The following is a 19,198-nucleotide window of genomic DNA, read 5'->3' as shown; positions in this document are numbered from 1 at the left end:
ACGATATACTCGACGACTTCAAGATGGCCTTCTCGAGAAGCACAATACAAGGGCGTCTTGTCAGTTTTGTCACATTTGTCAAGCTGTGCCCCTTTGCTAACAAGATGATGAACTATTTCAACGTGTCCATTGGACGATGCAATGTGGAGTGCTGTTAACCCGTCTCGATTACAGTTATCAATATTTGCTCCTACGTTCAGTAAGACCTCGACAATACCCAAATGGCCTCTTTCTGCTGCGAGAAACAAGGGTGTCATCCCGTTCCTGGGTTCATTGTCAATCTCTACCCCTCCGTTAACAAGAACTTTGACAATATCAAGGTGTCCCCAAAATGAAGCCAAACTAAGTGCGGTCCATCCATCGTCAGTGCTTTTATCCAGCTCTGCTCTTTGACTGGTTAGATATTTTACTCTATCAATATTACCAGCTTTTGATGCAGAATGAAGAGCTGTATATCCACCTTTACCACACGTGTTAATGTTGGCTCCTTCTGTCAAAAGGTACTCTGCAATGTCAAGATGGCCACCGTCTAAAGCAAGGTGTAAAGGTGTCCAGTAATCATTATCAAGTCTCTCCAGCTCTGCCCCTTTACTAACAAGGTATTTGACAATATCAAGATGACCCTCGAGTGATGCTATGTGAAGAGCTTTATCACCAATGCCAATGCCTGCTCCTTTGTACAAGATATACTCGACGACTTCAAGATGGCCTTTTTGAGAAGCACAAGACAAGGGTGTCCTGCTGTTTTTGTCACATTTGTCAAGCTGTGCCCCTTTCCTAACAAGGTATTTGACAATATCAAGATGACCCTTGAATGATGCTATGTGCAGAGCTGTAACCCCATCTTGATCACCAATTTCAACGCCTGCTCCTTTGTCCACGATATACTCGACGACTTCAAGATGGCCTTCTTGAGAAGCACAAGACAAGGGTGTCCTGCTGTTTTTGTCACATTTGTCAAGCTGTGCCCCTTTCCTAACAAGGTATTTTACAATATCAAGATGACCCTTGAATGATGCTATGTGAAGAGCAGTTAATCCATTTTTATCAACGATATCAATGCCTGCTCCTTTGTTAACGATACACTCGACGACTTCAAGATGGCCTTTTGAGAAGCACAAGACAAGGGTGTCATGTTGGTGTTGTTACATTTTTCAGGCTGTGCCCCTTTGCTAACAAGATGATGAACTATTTCAACGTGTCCATTGGACGATGCGATGTGGAGTGCTGTTTGCCCGTTTCGATTACAGTTATCAATATTTGCTCCTACGTTCAGTAAGACTTCGACAATACCCAAATGGCCTTTTTTTGTTGCCAGAAACAAGGGTGTCATCCCGTTCCTGAGTGCTTTGTCAACCTCTACCCCTTCGTTAACGAGAACTTTGACAATGTCAAGGTGTCCCCTAAATGAAGCCAGACTCAGCGCGGTCCAACCATCCTCAGTGATCTTATTTTGCTCTGCTCCTTGACTAGTTAGATATTTCACTCCATCAATATTACCAGTTTGTGATGCAGCATGTAGAGCTGTACATCCACCTTTACCACACGTGTTAATGTTGGCTCCTTCTGTCAAAAGGTACTCTGCAATGTCAAGATGGCCACCGTTTAATGCAAGGTGTAGAGGTGTCCAATAATCATTAGCAAGTCTCTCCAGCTCTGCCCCTTTACTAACAAGGTATTTGACAATGTCAACATGACCCTCGAATGATGCTATGTGAAGAGCTGTAAACCCATCTTTGTCGCCAATTTTAATATCTGCTCCTTCGTTCACTAACAGCTCTACCACATGAAGATGGCCTTTCTTTGAACATAAGTGAACCGATGTCTGTAGGTTAGCATCGATTACATTCACCTTTGCTCCATGATTGGTTAGGCATTTAACCGTTTGCAAATGTCCGTTTGCCGAAGCAATGTGAAGGGGTGTCTTGCCAGATGCATCCGAGCAGTTTACATCAACTCCTCTCGAATCCTCGGACTTGTCTTCTGAGTCGATTAATGATTGTATCTTCTGGACGTCTCCTTTTGCCGCTGCAGAAAACAGCGCCATGTTAAACGTAATTCACACCCACTACGTTTTGCACATCATGATATTACCGTGCTCTTCAAACATCAAGTTACGTATTGTCATGTGACATTGAAATACTGTGTAAATTGGCCCGTACCCTTTAGTAGCGTTTTCTATTCTGTAGGAGCAATCAAGCGTGATTATATGAAAACATTTCATAAATTGGACTTTGCACTCATATCCCTATTGGCTTCAGAAGTCTGACTACATTACTGTACAGTGTATTACAACAAAACAGACCAATTGCCAAAATATACTTGGTTTCCGATTTGCGGAAAAAAGAAAAAGAGAGAAAGACGAAAGGGAGAAAGAAAGAGAAAAAATACGGTCTCTATCATCGCTTTTCTTGAACACTCTATAGTTTGTGAAATGCTGTAACCTGTTGATGTAGAGTACTCGCTTCATTTCTCTAGAATTGGCAGGATATAAACCAAATTTGTCAGTATATTTTCATCAATTAGGCATTATAAACTGCTAACAAGGTGCTTACTATTCGTCTCTCTTCATGTAAATATGCACTTCATACCCGAGCCCTTCGCTCAAAATTCATGCATTTGCAATATTCTCATATTTAATACATTCTCAGAACTTTGTTAGTGAAGAAGATAAACTAACATCCTCTTTTTTGAAAATGAGTTCTTAAAATGAAATAGAGAAATTTAAATTCACGGATTGTTCAACTAACAGAAGATGCCAGACCGACAACCGGACACATTATTACATTGCCCCGAATCGCTGAGAAACGGTCGATTTGAAGTCGGTTTTCGAGGTATGATTAATACCCCAGTCACACTGGCAAACCGACTTTGCACCGACTCCAAAGAGTCCAAACTGACTTATTGTTGGCCTCTTTGGATAATGTAATCGATTGTCTGGTCTGGTCTGGGTGTGGATGTCTTTGTATTTGATTTGTCGTAGTACGTATTACTAGATAAGGTTCACTTTTATTTTTCTTCGAGGATCTTTTTCGGTGGACTACAACTACTTAAATATCACCTTTATTTTGTATTCTATAAATAAGACAATGTAATGATTTGTTATTGTTGTGTCACTGTCCTCCAAAGTGTTCAGAATATCTTATTATATTGTTGTTATAGTGATTGATTTTAACAATTTATCCTTTCTTGTACTTTTCTTTTCTTAAATGAAAGAGGAATCAGGGAAAAGAACAAAAGATCTCAGATATTTTCTGAGAGCAAGAATAAATATGCAGATATTATGTTGCAAGAAATATATGGAGTTTCAATGTGGGATTGGAGTTGGTATTTAAGTCATGGCACTTTACACAGTATAGGTGTTCTTGTGTTGATTAATTCACATTTAGGTTTAAAGGTCCTTTCTTTAATTTCAGACCAATTTGGGAGATACATTCCAATGAAAGGTATTCAACAGGATTTAGAAATTATCATACATACAAATGTATATCTACAAGTACGAGGAAAGGTGTTACAAAGGCTAGAGTTTTTGTCTGAATTTGAAGAGAGATTTGGATGATACCTGTAGGGGAGGATATTGTATTATGATGAGTAGTCTGATATCGGTTTAATTTATATTGTTGAGATATAAGTTGAGAAAGGATTGGTCACACATAAACATCAACAATTACATTGGTCTGTGTAGAATAATTTGTAGACCAGTTCGTAAATAGCACATGGTTCAAATCACCTCAAACATCCTCAGATATCTGACTTCTGTACAAAGTAATCTAAGTCTGCCCATATCAAATTGTATACAAACTGGAGTACTGGATCCGAGAAAGTCGTTGCTGAAGGTTCATTTGTCGGTTGAAATACCCTTACTATACCTTTAATTCAGTATTCCGAAAATCAGAAGTTTTCAGAATATCACCCCAACATGTATTGCTTTATGGTATGAAATATATATTGCCCCTAAAATGCTCAAAACCCTTATTGCGCTGAATTTTTAAAATCATTGCCAAGAATCGGGTAATTCTCTAAAACAACCAGCAGCTACCTACATGCAATTTAATTCTAAGAGCGTATACTGATTAGCGTTCACTTTGTTGCCAAATACACACACGCATGATACAGGTAATAATCTCAGCAATTTATAAATATAATTTATTATTATTATTATAATTAATTTATTCTCCTTCTGCCAAAATTAGTTGTGTGTGAAACCCTTGACTGATGAAGCATTGAGAGCTCTACTGTCTCTACAGAGTGAGTCAGAACAAATTTCAACCTTTTTAAAAGTTTTATTGTTTGAGGTATGAATATTTAATCATGGATTTCAAGATATGTCTTGATAGAGTTATCCTCCAAGTACATGTAGGTACCATTCTCATTTGAATCTCTGCATGCATGACTGAACATGAGACATTCTTTACAAGACTGCCAGATCTCACTCGCGCCAAGTAGCTAGGTGAGGAATAAAAAGTGTTTTGAACACATACTGCCAGACAGGCAAGGCCCAGCCAAACTGTTACTTTTTGTCGGGAATTCTTCTTCTCGTACGAAAAGTTGAGTGGCCGCTGTCCTCTTGGTGCGTATTGGCGGATGTTGTGCTTCATGATGATGATGATGATGATGAAGATTAAGATGATGACAATGATGATGACATGACGGTGGTAGTGAATTTGTACTAAAGGGAAATATTGTCAGGGCTATGCCACTTCAGCGATCTTGATACAAATCATTGCTTAATCAGAAAAGGGGAAATTATGAAACAATTGTCACGGTGTGTGCTGTGTGTTCGTGTTTTCGTGCGTGTGCATGCATGTGTGTGTGCGTGTGCGTGTGTGTCTGTGTCTGTCTGACTGTCTTTGTTCAATGCACTGTTTTATTCCTCACCCAGTAACTTGGCGCAAGTGAGGTCTGGCAATCTTGTAAAGATTGTCTGATGTTCAGTCATGCATGCATTGATTCAAATGAAAATGGTACCTAAATGTACTACGAGGATAACTCTATCAAGACATATCATGAAACCCATGATTAAATATTCATACTTCAAACAGTACAACTTTTAAAAAGTGGGACATTTTTTCTGACCCACTCTGTATAGGACCGCGTTCGAGTCAATGCTCTTTTTGAATGACTGGTATTCTAACGTCATTGGGTGTGCAAAATCTGTAATTTCTTTTCAAATTGAGATTCTCACAATATATTCAATTGAATTCGATTCAATTTATTTCAAACACAAATAATAACACATATCATATAAAATATATAATATAATATGCTATCCATATTACATTGTATAGGAGTGCCCTAAGGAAGAAGGCACTAAGGAGAAAAACAGAAAATACTGATATTTTTGTACACAACAAACGAAAGAATTGTCCACGAATACATCACAATCCATTAACACGAATGCCAATTTGAGATTCGCATATAGATTGAGAGATATCATTTTTCAAACATTCATAACTGCTTTATTATTTGACCTATTTATTCAAACTTTTGCAATAATGAGATCTTATTTTTCTGCTTTCACACAAAATTAATAAACTTATAACAAAGGAGCGCCTATCATACCTATCTATAACGAATATAATCATGATATACATAAAAGTTCAATTAATCCAATGCAATTAAAAATATATATGTACATAAAGTACACATAAACAATTTGATAAGTATGAAGAAGAATAAACGTCGAATAAAGGTAACATAAAAGACGAACCCCTTTGTAATAAACATTTGAATGAGAAGGATCTCGGTACGAAAAACGTAATAATGTTCAGTTTTTTATGAGGGATCCCCTTCAATTTGGCAGATTTCTTCCTTCTTTAGTTGTCTTTTTTATAAAGATTTTGTCTCTCTCATATATATATTTTGTTTTTTAATGACATTAAAAAAAGGTACTCCATATGAAAGGCAATAAAATCGCTGGTCTTGCCTTGCTCCTGGCCACAGGAGCTCTTTGTTTTCATTATCTTAAACAAAATATTTAATTTAACACCTGGGGTTCCTTCTAGATACTTTCAAATGTTGAATTCATTTAATTTGATGTGTTTCGAGGTGATGTTAATTCACTTCCATATACATGTACATCTTTTTTCTGGTTACAATCCTGCCAATGTTTATTATTTTTATTAGATGTTCGTATTTGATTGATTTATTTACGAACAGCAAATAAGTACCATTTATTTCATACAACGATATTTATATGTACAAGAAGAGAAAATATTGCTTGGTTAAATGGGCGGATAATAGCATAATTATGTGCTTGTCGACCCTAACGCCTTACAGCTAAACAATGTATTTTGTACAAGTAACCTTCAAAAAACAAAATAAAAACAAAGAAATTAATTTACCATTGCAATCAATACTATAAAAACAGATAACTTTAACAATGTCTTACAAGATACAAACTGATAATGCGAAATATAATTTTTATACATATACAACAATTTTGCATGGATTTTCGATTCATGATTTGTTCAATTAATGTGTTGTAACATAATCTGACATTATAGGTGATTAAGTAACTAACCACAAGGTACAATGGAAATCGACCATGTGTCGTTCTAAATTTTGGCAGACGTAATTGTTCACCTTCTGTTTGCCTTGTGGAGTAGCTATACTCTAGAATATCACAGTAATCTATCAACATATCAGGCAAACTTGTATTAAACAGATCAAACATGAGAGTAGTTGAGCTGTATGAGTTCTTCTCTCTCTAAATGCAAAAAAAACACGAACTGCCATTTTCTGTGAATAAAACATGCTTCTTAATAGGCTAACCTTATATTGCTTCCCCACACCTGTGTGGTTTTATCCACGTTTTATATGATAATGGATACTGTCAAAGTACGCCTAGGAACAAAATGTCGCAATCCTGATACACTGATTTACATAACGAATATGACTATTCCATGGCAGACGTGTATCTTTAGTGGTAACTCTCCAGCTATGTTCAGTTTACCCTTTATACCTTTTTTTTAACAATTTTCCATGTGTTGTTCATTACTTCATCCACATTAATGTCGCCCTGATGAGCTGGGAAAGTATGAATTATATTAGAAACATCGGCAAACAGCCGCAAATTGAAATAATCAGTTACTGATGGCAGTCTTGGCAGATCATTTATATAAATAAAAACAGAGTTGGTCCTAGCGCTGATCATTGTGGAACACCATATATTATCTTTTTTCTTATAGATAACGTTTGACCACACTGAACAATCTGGATCTTTATTAAACACGAATGCCATAATTTAAGAGTTTTGCTAGCAGTACATTAAGATTAATGGTGTCAAAATTGCTTTCTTAAAATCGATGAATATGCCAAGAGTGAATCTCAATTCTTCGTTCCTGTAAAAGCAATCGACGAAATAATCTTCATGCAGCATATAAGAGGGTAAAAGCTTACACAATTCTAGGTAATTGACTCAAACTTTAATAAGCTTTCCGCAATATTGGGAGGTGATATACCCAACAAACATGCATATTTCCTCTTTAACCAATGTTTGGTCAATTATAGAGGCCCGAATAGTACTAATACTAAAACCCGACGCTGGACTTAGAACTATGTCTAAACAGTGGTTTAAAAAAAGGAAATTGGTCTGAGATCTAAATTTTCTTTTAAACATGATTATAGACCCAGGGCAAGGAATAAATGATTAGGAGAATACGGACTTTACAGTTTACCTTTATTATTTTTCGAGCAAATTTAATTTTTTTTTTGTTTAAACCAAATGACAGGTACTTGGTGGATTACAACAACTATAATTATAGTGCTGTGTCGCTGAATAACGATGCTTAGACCCTGGATTAAAGGGTGACATAGAACAGATTGAGTCTGTTCCCTAATCACTGATGTCTGTGTCATCATCTTCCATTGGATCCTTCCGAGGATCAGCTGACTTTGTTCTCTCAAACGCATAGTTCTCGCAGAGCTCTTGGCAATCCCCACGATTCATGCGTTCGAACGCCTTGGCCAAGTCCCCAAGGTTCTGAATCTTCTTTTGACTCTCTGCAAGTACGAGTAGTTCTTCAGTCGGATTCTTGCACTGCTCCAGTGATTGTATGTAGTCTTGAAGTTCAAGCTGATCGGCAAGACCCCTCCAGTCATCAAAGACTGGACTTTCTCTGTTCAACCGACAACGCAGTTCATGCTGTAGCATAGGAGGTACTATGGAAGCAATTGCAACAGGAGCATGGGCAACAGTATTTCCTTGAGGATCATTCCCTTGGGGATTGTGGATGACCATCTCTCGGACGTAGATATTGACGTTCCCAGAATGCTGGGGCACTGGATCTGCTAAAGATCCTGGAACCAATTCTTGGACAACGTTTGCCGCAAATGCTTGTGGGGCCAGGACTCCAATTGTTTCCTCTGCTGCAGACTCTAATGAATAGTCGGGCACTGTCGATGATGTCGAAGCTTAAAACAAATTCGAACAAAAAGATGATGTCGTAAATCAATAACATCGTTCGATTTTCAGAAGAGAGTGTAAAGGAAATAAGCGTATATCACAATTATATGTGCTTCCAAAGTACTTAATATATTAGTAACCCGGTTAAGTTCCAGCAACTATTTCAGGTAGCCTATACCCACTTATTACACATGGGTCGAGTGTAGCATACATAGATTACTGTTTTGCCAAAGGATTTCGTTCGTTACTATTTGTAACATAACATCAAATGTCACCTTAAAGTTGTGATTGATTGAGGAGATAAGCGTAATTTTGTTGAGGTACAATTGACTTGTTTGTTACAGAGCCCAGGACACACCTTAATCTTTTAGCTCCTTACCAATTGCTCCTCTTTCTGTTACCAAATCAGGTGTGACTTGGTAGGCATGTTCACATGACGGTGACTCTATCGATGGCGGAGTCAACGGCCTAGGTCTTGTAAGGTCTTCAGTATGACTACTTCTACCTGAAATAAAGCAACATAAAAAAAGGTTTTAGAAAATGATTAAACCAGACTCCGACTTGTGCTGTAAAGAACTCTGACTGATCCGTTATCTATCGCAAGTCGACCGTTTGAATTGTATTTTATTACTCTTTTGTATTGACATGATTGAGATAATATCATGGAACATGTAGTGAAGAGTTACAATTGTTCAATTTACAGAGTAAAAATCAGAACCGCTCCTGAGAGGATATAGTCTTACCCTTTGTGCCTGCAGGCTCAGGTGATGTTGAACCTATCGTTTCAAGATGCTGATGCCTGCTTATCGTCAGCTCTTCGGGGAGCTGAGGTGCTGAAAATGCAATAATCACTCAAAATGAAATCAGAATGAAATCACAGTAGCACAAATACAATGTTTTTTTTCTTCAAATTTTGTTGAAATTGTCTCTTTACCAAATTTTATTTCATGCAACAAGCCTGCCAACATCCCATTGAAAGCGTATCATTTTTTACACACGTTTTTCACTTATAGCCATGTCGGTTTCATGAAACGATGCCCTGCATATCAAAAAGTTTGTGTATCAAACATACAAAGCAAAAACAACAAAAAAAGAAAAAACTATATTAATACATTTTTTAAATCTTACATTTGGATGTTCCCCGTCCAACATCATGTTGTTCAGCTCTGCCTTTGGACGATGCAGTTCCTGTCGGAGTTGATTGGGCAATTGGATTCTCATGCGGCACATCTTAATTGTGAATACATGATTTCAAAGTGATGAGAACCGATTAGCCTAAAATAATAACTATTCCAAATTGGAGTCACTTGACATGGCGCTTTTGCTACACTAATTGAACTGTATAGCATTACACGTAAACATAATATACATATATATGATATATATTCATATATATATATATATATATATATACAGGGTGGCCCAATATAAACGTACTAGCACACTTCTAATAATGTGGGGCCAAATTCACTGGTACCAGCAGTAGTAAAATCTTTCCAAATTAAAAAAATGATAGCAGGATCTACGAAATTGGTAAAAATGTCTTTTGTTGATTTCGGGAGCATTTTGTCCAGTATCAATAGAAATGCGTTTAAAAAATTCGGACAATCTAACGTCTTTCTTGCACAAGTCATTAAAAATTATCTAAAATGAAAGAAAAAACAATGTTTTTGGAATGTTATGTTCGTGTTTACCGAAGCTCAGGCAAATAGCCATTTCTGAAACTGCACAAGAATACAATCTTCTCTGACAGCACTGCCAGTGGAAGTCTTTAAGCCACCCCCTCCTTCCCCTCCCCCTCCCCCGAAGGGAATCATGCTCTTGATATTACCGATGTACTGTACTGGGAAGGTGATCTTCTTCGTGATTTTTTGCTTCAAGATGAGAGTGACGAGAACTCCGGATACTATCCTTTCACGTGGCTGAAGATTGAACGGCATGCGATGGGTCGTCATGTCAAAGAAAGCACATTCTTCAAGTTCCTAAGAAAGTCAGAGATAACCATCAATAATACCTTACGAAGTTATAGGGAACGGTACCATTGTCCTAATTAAAAAGTTATACCATGAATTATTACCCATGCTTGAATCGAGTTTTCTGAAATTATATCATAACGAGAACCAATTAACCCGCAAAGTAATGCCGTGTATTGGTCCGGCTGAATTGTAATACAAAATAGCGACAGTGTACTAGAAGCACTTAAACTGTAAAATCAAATCTAGCGCCATCTCGGGTCAGCTGTAGCAGTATGGTCCCGTAACTCGCTGCGATGATGGCACAGAACTGTATTCTGGGGGTGATGGTTATCGCTTCGAGCCCTCTGTCTGCGAGACGGAAACAAGGTATTAGATTACACACTGTTGGCAAAATAAACATGAGATGGCGTTGTGCAATGAACAGTAGGCTAAGGCAGAAAGATCATCAGTTCGGTATCAGCTCTAGCCTGTGTCTTTGGCAATGTAGAAAAATATATATTAGGCCCTGCATAATAGGTTATACCCCCTTCACATACACGGATTTTTCTTACGAGTCCTTACGGATCGCAACAACTCGTATACACTCTTAAGGATCCGTTAAAGGAGAGGCAAATTTTTTGACATGTCAAAAATCTTCTTACGATTGTCCACGGATTGATTTGTCCGCAAATAGCTTGTAAATAACTTGTAACAATCCGTAACCATCCGTAAACCGCACGCAACGACACGTACCCATCCGTAAACTGCTCGCAAGAATCCGTAAATGACTCGTAACAGATTTTTGTAACGATTCGTTACGGTTAGTTTACGATTTGTTTACGGATTACTTACGGATTATTGCGATCAGTTTATGAATGGTTACGTATGCTTATGTGTTGTTTACGATTTTATTCGGGTCACTTTACGATGGCTTTACGGATTGATACGGGTTATTACGAGCATTTTACGTGTAGTTACGAGGACTTTACGAATAGATACATTTACTTTACGTATGCTTACGAACTGTTTACGATTTGAGGAAAGGTATAAAAGCTTCAAATTCGAAGACTTTCTTTTCAGATGTTATTTTTTGGCTAAAAATCGTAAGGACTCGTTAATACTCGTAACTTACTCGCAACTATTCGTAACAACACATAAACAGGTCGTAACTAACACGTTAGTTGCTCGTAGTTATCCGTGACAACTCGTAACAAATCTTGGACTGTTGCCGTAAATACATCGTAATAACTCGTAATAATCCGTAATAAACCGCAAACAGCTCGTAATAACTCTTAAACCGGTCGTAAAAGTGGCCAAATCGTAAGGATCCGTGAAAGATCCGTGAATTTGTGCGATCCGTAAGGACTCGTAAGAAAAATCCGTGTATGTGAAGGGGGTATAACGGACGATTTGTTTGTCAGGATAATGATTTACTTCGGGGGCAGCAACAGTAAAAAAATATATTGAGATTGTTACCTCTTTTGACACTTCCTCTTTGTTTTCCAGGTGTCTGACAAAAAGGGGTCCCTTTCCCCAATATACACAGTACTGCTCACCAGGAAAGGCTACCTTGTAATCTCGTATGGTATCCTACAAAAGGTTGAACATATATGAATCAACATTGAAAGAATGTTAATGACAATAATAATAATAATAATAGTTGCAATAATTGCAATAATGCTGTTCTTCCAGAAGGCACTGCAATGTACTGCAGCAATTGCAAGTTACTCTGATACACCCGGGCGGCAATTATGGATGAATCTTTTAGTCTCGAGTCTCGAGCTGATTATTTACTTCAAGATGCGAAATGCTTATCGGGTTTGAATATTATATCTGTGATTTGTTTTACATTTGTTGTGACCACCCCCCCCCCCCTCCTCCCTCCCCTCGGTCCATGGACCCTTCTACTCAGAAAACGTTACACAAACTAGTTTTGCATCGTAACCACTGGAAGATCGTGGACAAAACAAAAAGTTATTTCAATGAACATGGTAACAAAGTTTCTGTCCGAATACCAGTGCTATACACACAAAAATATCATATATATAAGTTGCATGGACTTACTAAAGGATTTCATGTCCATTTTAACATTTATTCTTTTTCAGCTAAAACAATACCGAACTGTTAATTCATGATAAATCTACCTCTTTCATGCCGCAGAAGTCATCTCTAATATTGAGCAGGATGTAGTTCATGACGTCTCTAGATGTTGACAGGGGAACGTATGGCGTACAGATGAGCCGTTTACCGATGAAGTATCTCCTGATTAAGGAGATAATCCACCATTCCGAGAAATGGTCTAAGTACAGAGTAATGTGATTCTTTGCAACTACACACCGAGCAGCTTTGTCAGAAGCAGGAACGATCCTTGAAAATTCATCAGACCCTTTAAACAAGAAGGGCACAAAAAAGGGGGACCGTGTTAATTTTGGTATGCAGTGAACTGTCAATGGTAAGGGATTTGCTTTCATAAAATAAAGAAAGAAAAGTATTTTTTTAATGTTTGCGGATTGACTGGGGTCTGGGGAGCGTTGTTGGAGGGTCATTGTTTATTCATGAGCTATGTCGTTAACAAAATGTCAACTGCTATTTGGTGATTGGCTATTAACGAACAATTTTATGTATTAGATCATGCCTAATATTTGTTTGTTTAATTCCCACAATTCCCCACGATCTTTCCACAAGAATCTGGAAAATGGCGGCTGTATGAACTGTGCGACTTATAAGTTATTCAAACACAAAGACTGAAGAAAAACAAATTAAAGTGAATTTCTATTCTAATGAAAGTTTATCAAGTAAAACTCAGTGAATAAGAACATTCTGAGAGGAATATCAACATTGAAGTGAGGTCATATGATACCAAGAATAGTAGGGAAGGATTCATTTTGTGTGAAGATCTCTGTCATAATTGTGATGGGTTCGTCGTGGCAGTCAGGGGCTCTCTGCACTGTCACAGCGAGAGAAAGGTTCAAGAAGCGAGTTCAAGAACATTAGACGGACGAAGAGAGGGAAATTAATGGAACGGAAGCAAAAGGAATTAATATGGAAATATGGGATCTATGGTAAAAGGAAGATCTTACCAGTTCTTCGGGTGTATAGCACAATTTCTGCCTTGTCTGGGTTGGTGAAAATAGCGCTATGCGAGACCGTGACTTCCACCGGAGTTTTAAACTGAAGACCAGGAGGGGATAGCTTGAGCCCAACTGAGATGATAACTTCGTCTTTGTCCAGCTTTAAGTCAGGTGGAATGGTTGTCAATGCTTCTGCTGTGATATATTTGGCTCTGTCCACATCGTCTGGTGAAATTGGAACCTTGATGCTGTACTCGTCTAGACTTATAATCTTTGTCTCTTCTGTGATACTCTTCCTCGAGGAGCTAGAGCTGTCTTGTTTACTGGTAAGATATGGATCGTATGTTGGGGAGTATGGGCGGGGCATTAAGCTAGGGAGAGCCTTACTACCGAACGTACTGCGAAGGTAGTCATAGTGGTCCTCTTCATTAGCAAGTTTCCCCAGGTCTGCACCTTTACTAACAAGGTATTTGACAATATCAAGATAACCATTGAATGATGCTCTGTGGAGAGCTGTAACCCCATCTTTATTACCAATTTCAATGCATGCTCCTTCGTTCACAAGAAACTCGACGACTTCAAGATGGCCTTTTTGGGAAGCACAAGACAAGGGTGTCCTGTCGCTTTTGTTACATTTGTTAAGCTGTGCCCCTTTCCTAACAAGGTATTTGACAATATCAAGATGACCCTTGAAGGATGCAATGTGAAGAGCTGTATACCCATCTTTATCACCAATTTCAATGCCTGCTCCCTTGTTCACGATATACTGGACGACTTCAAAATGGCCTTCTTGAGAAGCACAATACAAGGGGGTCCTGTCGGCTTTGTCACATTTGTCAAGCTGAGACCCTTTACTAACAAGGTATTTGACAATGTCAAGGCGTCCGCCAAATGAAGCCAAAATAAGTGCGGTCCAACCATCGTCAGTGCTCCTATCCACTTCTGCTCCTTGACTGGTTAGATATTTCACTACCTCAATATCACCAGTTTGTGATGCAGTATGTAGAGCTGAATATCCATCTTTACCACATGTGTTAATGTTGGCTCCTTCTGTCAAAAGGTAATCTGCAATATCAAGATGGCCACTGTCTAAAGCAAGGTGTAGAGGTGTCCAGTAATCATTAGCAAGTCTCCCCAGGTCTGCCCCTTTACTAACAAGGTATTTGACAATATCAAGATGACCATTGAATGATGCTATGTGAAGAGCTGTAAACCCGTCTTTATCACTAATTTCAATGTCTGCTCCTTCGTTCACAATAAACTCGACGACTTCAAGATGGCCTTTTTTGGAAGCACAACACAAGGGTGTCCTGTCGTTTTTGTCACATTTATCAAGCTGTGCCCCTTTGCTAACAAGATGATGAACTATTTCAACGTGTCCATTAGACGATGCAATGTGGAGTGATGTTTGCCCGTCTCGATTACAGTTATCAATATTTGCTCCTACGTTCAGTAAGACCTCGACAATGCCCAGATGACCTCTTTTTGTTGCAAGACACAAGGGTGTCATCCCGTTCCTGAGTGCTTTGTCAACCTCTACCCCTTCCTTAACGAGAACTTTAACAATATCAAGGTGTCCCCTAAATGAAGCCAAACTTAGTGCATTCTTACCGTCGTCGGTACTCCTATCCAGCTCTGCTCCTTGACTGGTTAGATATTTCACTCCATCTATATTTCCGGTTTGTGATGCAGCATGTAGTGCTGTACATCCCCCTTTACTACACGCGTTAATATTGGCTCCTTCTGTCAAAAGGTACTCTGCAATGTCAAGATGGCCACTGTATAAAGCAAGGTGTAGAGGGGTCCAGTAATCATTAGCAATTCTCCCTAAGTCTGCCCCTTTACTAACGAGATATTTGACAGTATCAAGATGACCATTGAATGTTGCTATATGAAGAGCTGTAAACCCAATGTCGTCACCAACATCAATATCTGCCCCTTCGTTCACTAACAGCTCTATCACACGAAGATGGCCTTTCTTTGAGCATAAGTGAACCGATGTCTGTAGGTTAGCATCCACCATATTCACTTTTGCTCCATGATGGGTAAGGCATTTAACCGTTTGCAAATGTCCGTTTTCCGAAGCAATGTGAAGGAGTGTCTTGCCGTACGCATCCGAGCAGTTTACATCAACTCCTCCCGAATCCTCTGACTTGTCTTCTGGGTCGATTAATGATTGTATCTTCAGGACGTCTCCTTTTGCTGCTGCTGAAAACAGCGCCATGTTGAACGTAATTCACATCCACAATGTTTTTTTCTCTAAGATATTACCGTGCTCTCTAAACACCAAGTTACTTATACATGTATGTGACATTGAACTACTATGTAAATTATCCCGTACCCTGTAGTACCGATGATATTTGGTCTATTCTGAAGGAACACTCAAGCGTGATTATATGAAAGCAGTACATAAATTGGACTTTGCATTCAGATCCGTATTCGGCTGTAGAAGTCTGCCTATATTACTGTACTGCGTATTGCGACAATACAGTCCTAATGCCTTGCCATTTATCTGTATTTTTTTGGCCTGAAATATACCTGGTTTTAAGTCTGCGCGAAAGAAAAAGAACATGGCGGATCAATATTCCATTAAGTCTAATACATTAACAGTGCTAGGTTGACCTGCCCCCCCTTCCCGAAGCACACAAACACACACATACACACACACGCACACGCACACACACACACACACACATGGACACACACACACACACACACACACTCAAAAACATCGAAACTAAGAAATATGACAGAAAACAGGAAAGAGAGAGAAATACGAAAGGGACAGAGAATGATAAAGAATTCCACCTTTAAGATCGTTTTTCTTTAACACTCTACATGACTGTGTAATGATGTAATCGGTTTATGTAGAGTACTCGCTTCATTTATCTAGAATTGGCGGGATATAAACCAAATTTGTCGGTATATCTCCATCAATAATAAGCATTATGAGATGCTAACAAAGTGCTAGTCATTCGTCTTTCTCCATGTACATATATTATGCACTTTGCTCAAAATGTATTTCTTTCATAATTCTCATATTGAATACATTCTCAGAATGATATAGGACTATCATCCTATATCTTGAGAATGAGTTCTTAAAATGAAATAGAGAAATTTTGATTCACGGATTGTTCAACTAACAGAAGATGCCAGACCGACAACCGGACACATTATTACATTGCCCCGAATCGCTGAGAATCGGTCGATTTGAAGTCGGTTTGGAGGTATGATTAATATCCCAGTCACACTAGCAAACCGACTTCGAATTGAATCCAAAGAGTCCAAACTGACTTATTGTTGGCCTCTGTGGATAATGTTATCGGTTGCCTGATCTGGTCTGGGTGTGGATGTCTTTGTATTTGAGTTGTCGTAGTACGTATTACACTTCTATATTTCTTCGAGGATCTTTTTCGGTGGACTTCAACTACTTTAATATCACCTTTATTGTGTATTCTATTAATAAGACAATGTTATCATTTGTTATTGTTGTGTTACTGTCCTCCGAAGTGTTCAGAATATATTATTGTTATATTGATGGATTTTAACAATTTATCATTTCCTGTACTTTTCTTTTCTTAAATGAAAAAAGGAATAGGGAGAAAGACGAAAGATCCCATATATTTTCTGAGTGCAAGGATAAATATTCTGATAACGAAGATACATAGAGTTTAATTTGGGTCGAAGTTGTTATTCTAGTCATATACTTTACACATTTAGATTTGATGGATCTTTCTTTAATTTCAGATTAAATCGGGAGATACATTCTAATGAAAGATATTTAACAGGGTTTAAAAATGATGATACATTGTAAATGTATATTTTCCAGTAAGATGAAAGGGTCTACAAAGGCAAGAGTTTTTGCATGAATTTAAAAAGAGATTTGGATAATACGGGTAGGGGAAATGAGATAATTATAATATGAGGATATTTTTTCGTGATGAGTAGTCTGGTATTGGTCTCATTTATTTGATTGGGATATAAGGTTAGAGAGGATTGATCACACATAAACAACAACAATTAAATCGGTCTGTGTATAATAATGTGTAGACCAGTTCGTAATTAGCACATGGTTCAAATCACCTCAAACAGCCACATATATTTCAAATTGTGTACAAAGTAACCTAGGTCTTCCCATGTCAAATTGTATAAAGGGAACTGGAGTACTGGATCCGAGAAAGTCGTTGCTGAAGGTTCATTTGTGGGTTGAAATACCCTTAACATACCTCTAATTCAGTATTCTGAAAGTCTGAAGTTTTCAGATTATCACCCAAACATGTATTGCTTGATGGTTACGAAATATATATCTGTTGTTAGTAAATTGCCCCTAGAATAGTCAAAACGTGTGGCGCTGAATTTTTAAAAATAATTGCCAAGAATCGGGTAATTCTCTAAAAACAATCAGCAGTTACCTACATGCAATTTAATTCTAAGAGCGTATACTGATTAGCGTTCACTTTGTTGCCAAATACACACGCATGATACATGTAATAATCTCAGCAATTTATTCTCTTTCTGCCAACATTTATTTGTGTATGAAACCCTTGACTGATGAAACATTGAGAGCTCTACAGAGTGAATCAGAAAAAATGGCCCACTTTTTAAAAGTTGTATTGTTTGAAGTATGAATATTTTATCGTGGATTTCATGATATGTCTTGATAGAGTTATCCTCCCAGTACATTTAGGTACCATTTGTATTTGAATCTCTGCATGCATGACTGAACATCAGACATTCTTTACAAGACTGTCAGATCTCACTTGCGCCAAGTAGCTAGGTAAGTATAAAATAGTGTTTTAAACAAAGACTACCAGACGGACAAACACACACACAAACAAACACGCGCACCCACAAACACACACACACCCACACACGCACAAACACACACACGCACAGGCACACACACACACACACAAATGATCGTTCCATTCCCGACAAGGCCCACCCAAACTGTTACTTTTTGTCGGAATTCTTCTTCTCGTACGAAAAGTTGAGTGGCCGCTGTTCTCTTGTTGCGTATTGGCGGATGTTGTGCTTCATGATGATGATGATGATGATGATGATGATGATGATAGTGATGATGATAATGACGATTAAGATGATGACAACGATGGTGATGATGATATGATGGGGAAATATTGTCAGGGTTATATGCCACAGCGATCTTGATAAAAATCATTGGTTAATCAGAAAAGGGGAAATTATTGACACGGTGTGCGTGTGTTTTTGCGTGTGTGTGTGTGTCTGTGTCTGTCTGACTGTCTTTATTTAATGCACTGTTTTATTCCTCACCCAGTAACTTGGCGCAGGTGAGATCCGGCAGTCTTGTAAAGATTGTCTGATGTTCAGTCATGCATGCAGAGATTCAAATGAAAATGGTATCAAGACATATCATGAAACCCATGATTAAATATTCATACTTCAAACATTACAACTTTTAAAAAATGGGACATTTTTTCTGACTCACTCTGTATAGGACCGCGTTCCAGTCATTGCCCTTTTTGAATGACTGGTATTCTAACGTCATTGGGTGTGCAAATATGTCATTTCTATTCAAACTGAGATTCTCACAATATATTCAATTTAATTCGATTCAATTTATTTCAAACACAAATGTAAACACATACCATATAATATATATAATATAATATGCTATCCATAATACATTGTATGTAGGAGTGCCCCATGGAAGAAGGCACTAGGAAAAACAGAAAATACTGATATTTTTGTACACAACAAACGAAACAATTGTCCACGGATACATC

General features: G+C 38.0%; 2 protein-coding genes across 2 annotated transcripts; both read right to left on the bottom strand.

The window, feature by feature from the left end:
* Window positions 1-1,033: 1,033 nt before the first annotated feature.
* LOC115924675 (ankyrin repeat domain-containing protein 50-like) lies at window positions 1,034-2,047 on the bottom strand. The gene has a single exon (XM_030987399.1). The coding sequence runs from the start codon at window positions 2,045-2,047 to the stop codon at window positions 1,034-1,036; it is 1,014 nt and encodes a 337-aa protein (XP_030843259.1).
* Window positions 2,048-8,766: 6,719 nt separating this feature from the next.
* Window positions 8,767-15,657, bottom strand: LOC115924674 (ankyrin repeat domain-containing protein 50-like). Its single transcript, XM_030987398.1, has 7 exons — window positions 13,443-15,657; window positions 12,507-12,748; window positions 11,839-11,952; window positions 10,239-10,389; window positions 9,536-9,637; window positions 9,151-9,240; window positions 8,767-8,912 (listed from the first exon to the last, which is right to left on the bottom strand). The coding sequence occupies exons 1-7, from the start codon at window positions 15,655-15,657 to the stop codon at window positions 8,767-8,769; spliced, it is 3,060 nt and encodes a 1,019-aa protein (XP_030843258.1).
* Window positions 15,658-19,198: the final 3,541 nt, after the last annotated feature.

The sequence above is a fragment of the Strongylocentrotus purpuratus genome, unplaced genomic scaffold (genome assembly GCF_000002235.5).
Source record: "Strongylocentrotus purpuratus isolate Spur 01 unplaced genomic scaffold, Spur_5.0 spur5_scaffold_16, whole genome shotgun sequence".
Taxonomy (NCBI): Eukaryota; Metazoa; Echinodermata; class Echinoidea; order Camarodonta; family Strongylocentrotidae; genus Strongylocentrotus; species Strongylocentrotus purpuratus.
The sequence above is the reverse complement of the archived record's forward strand: the minus strand, read 5'-3'. Positions and strand labels throughout refer to the sequence as shown.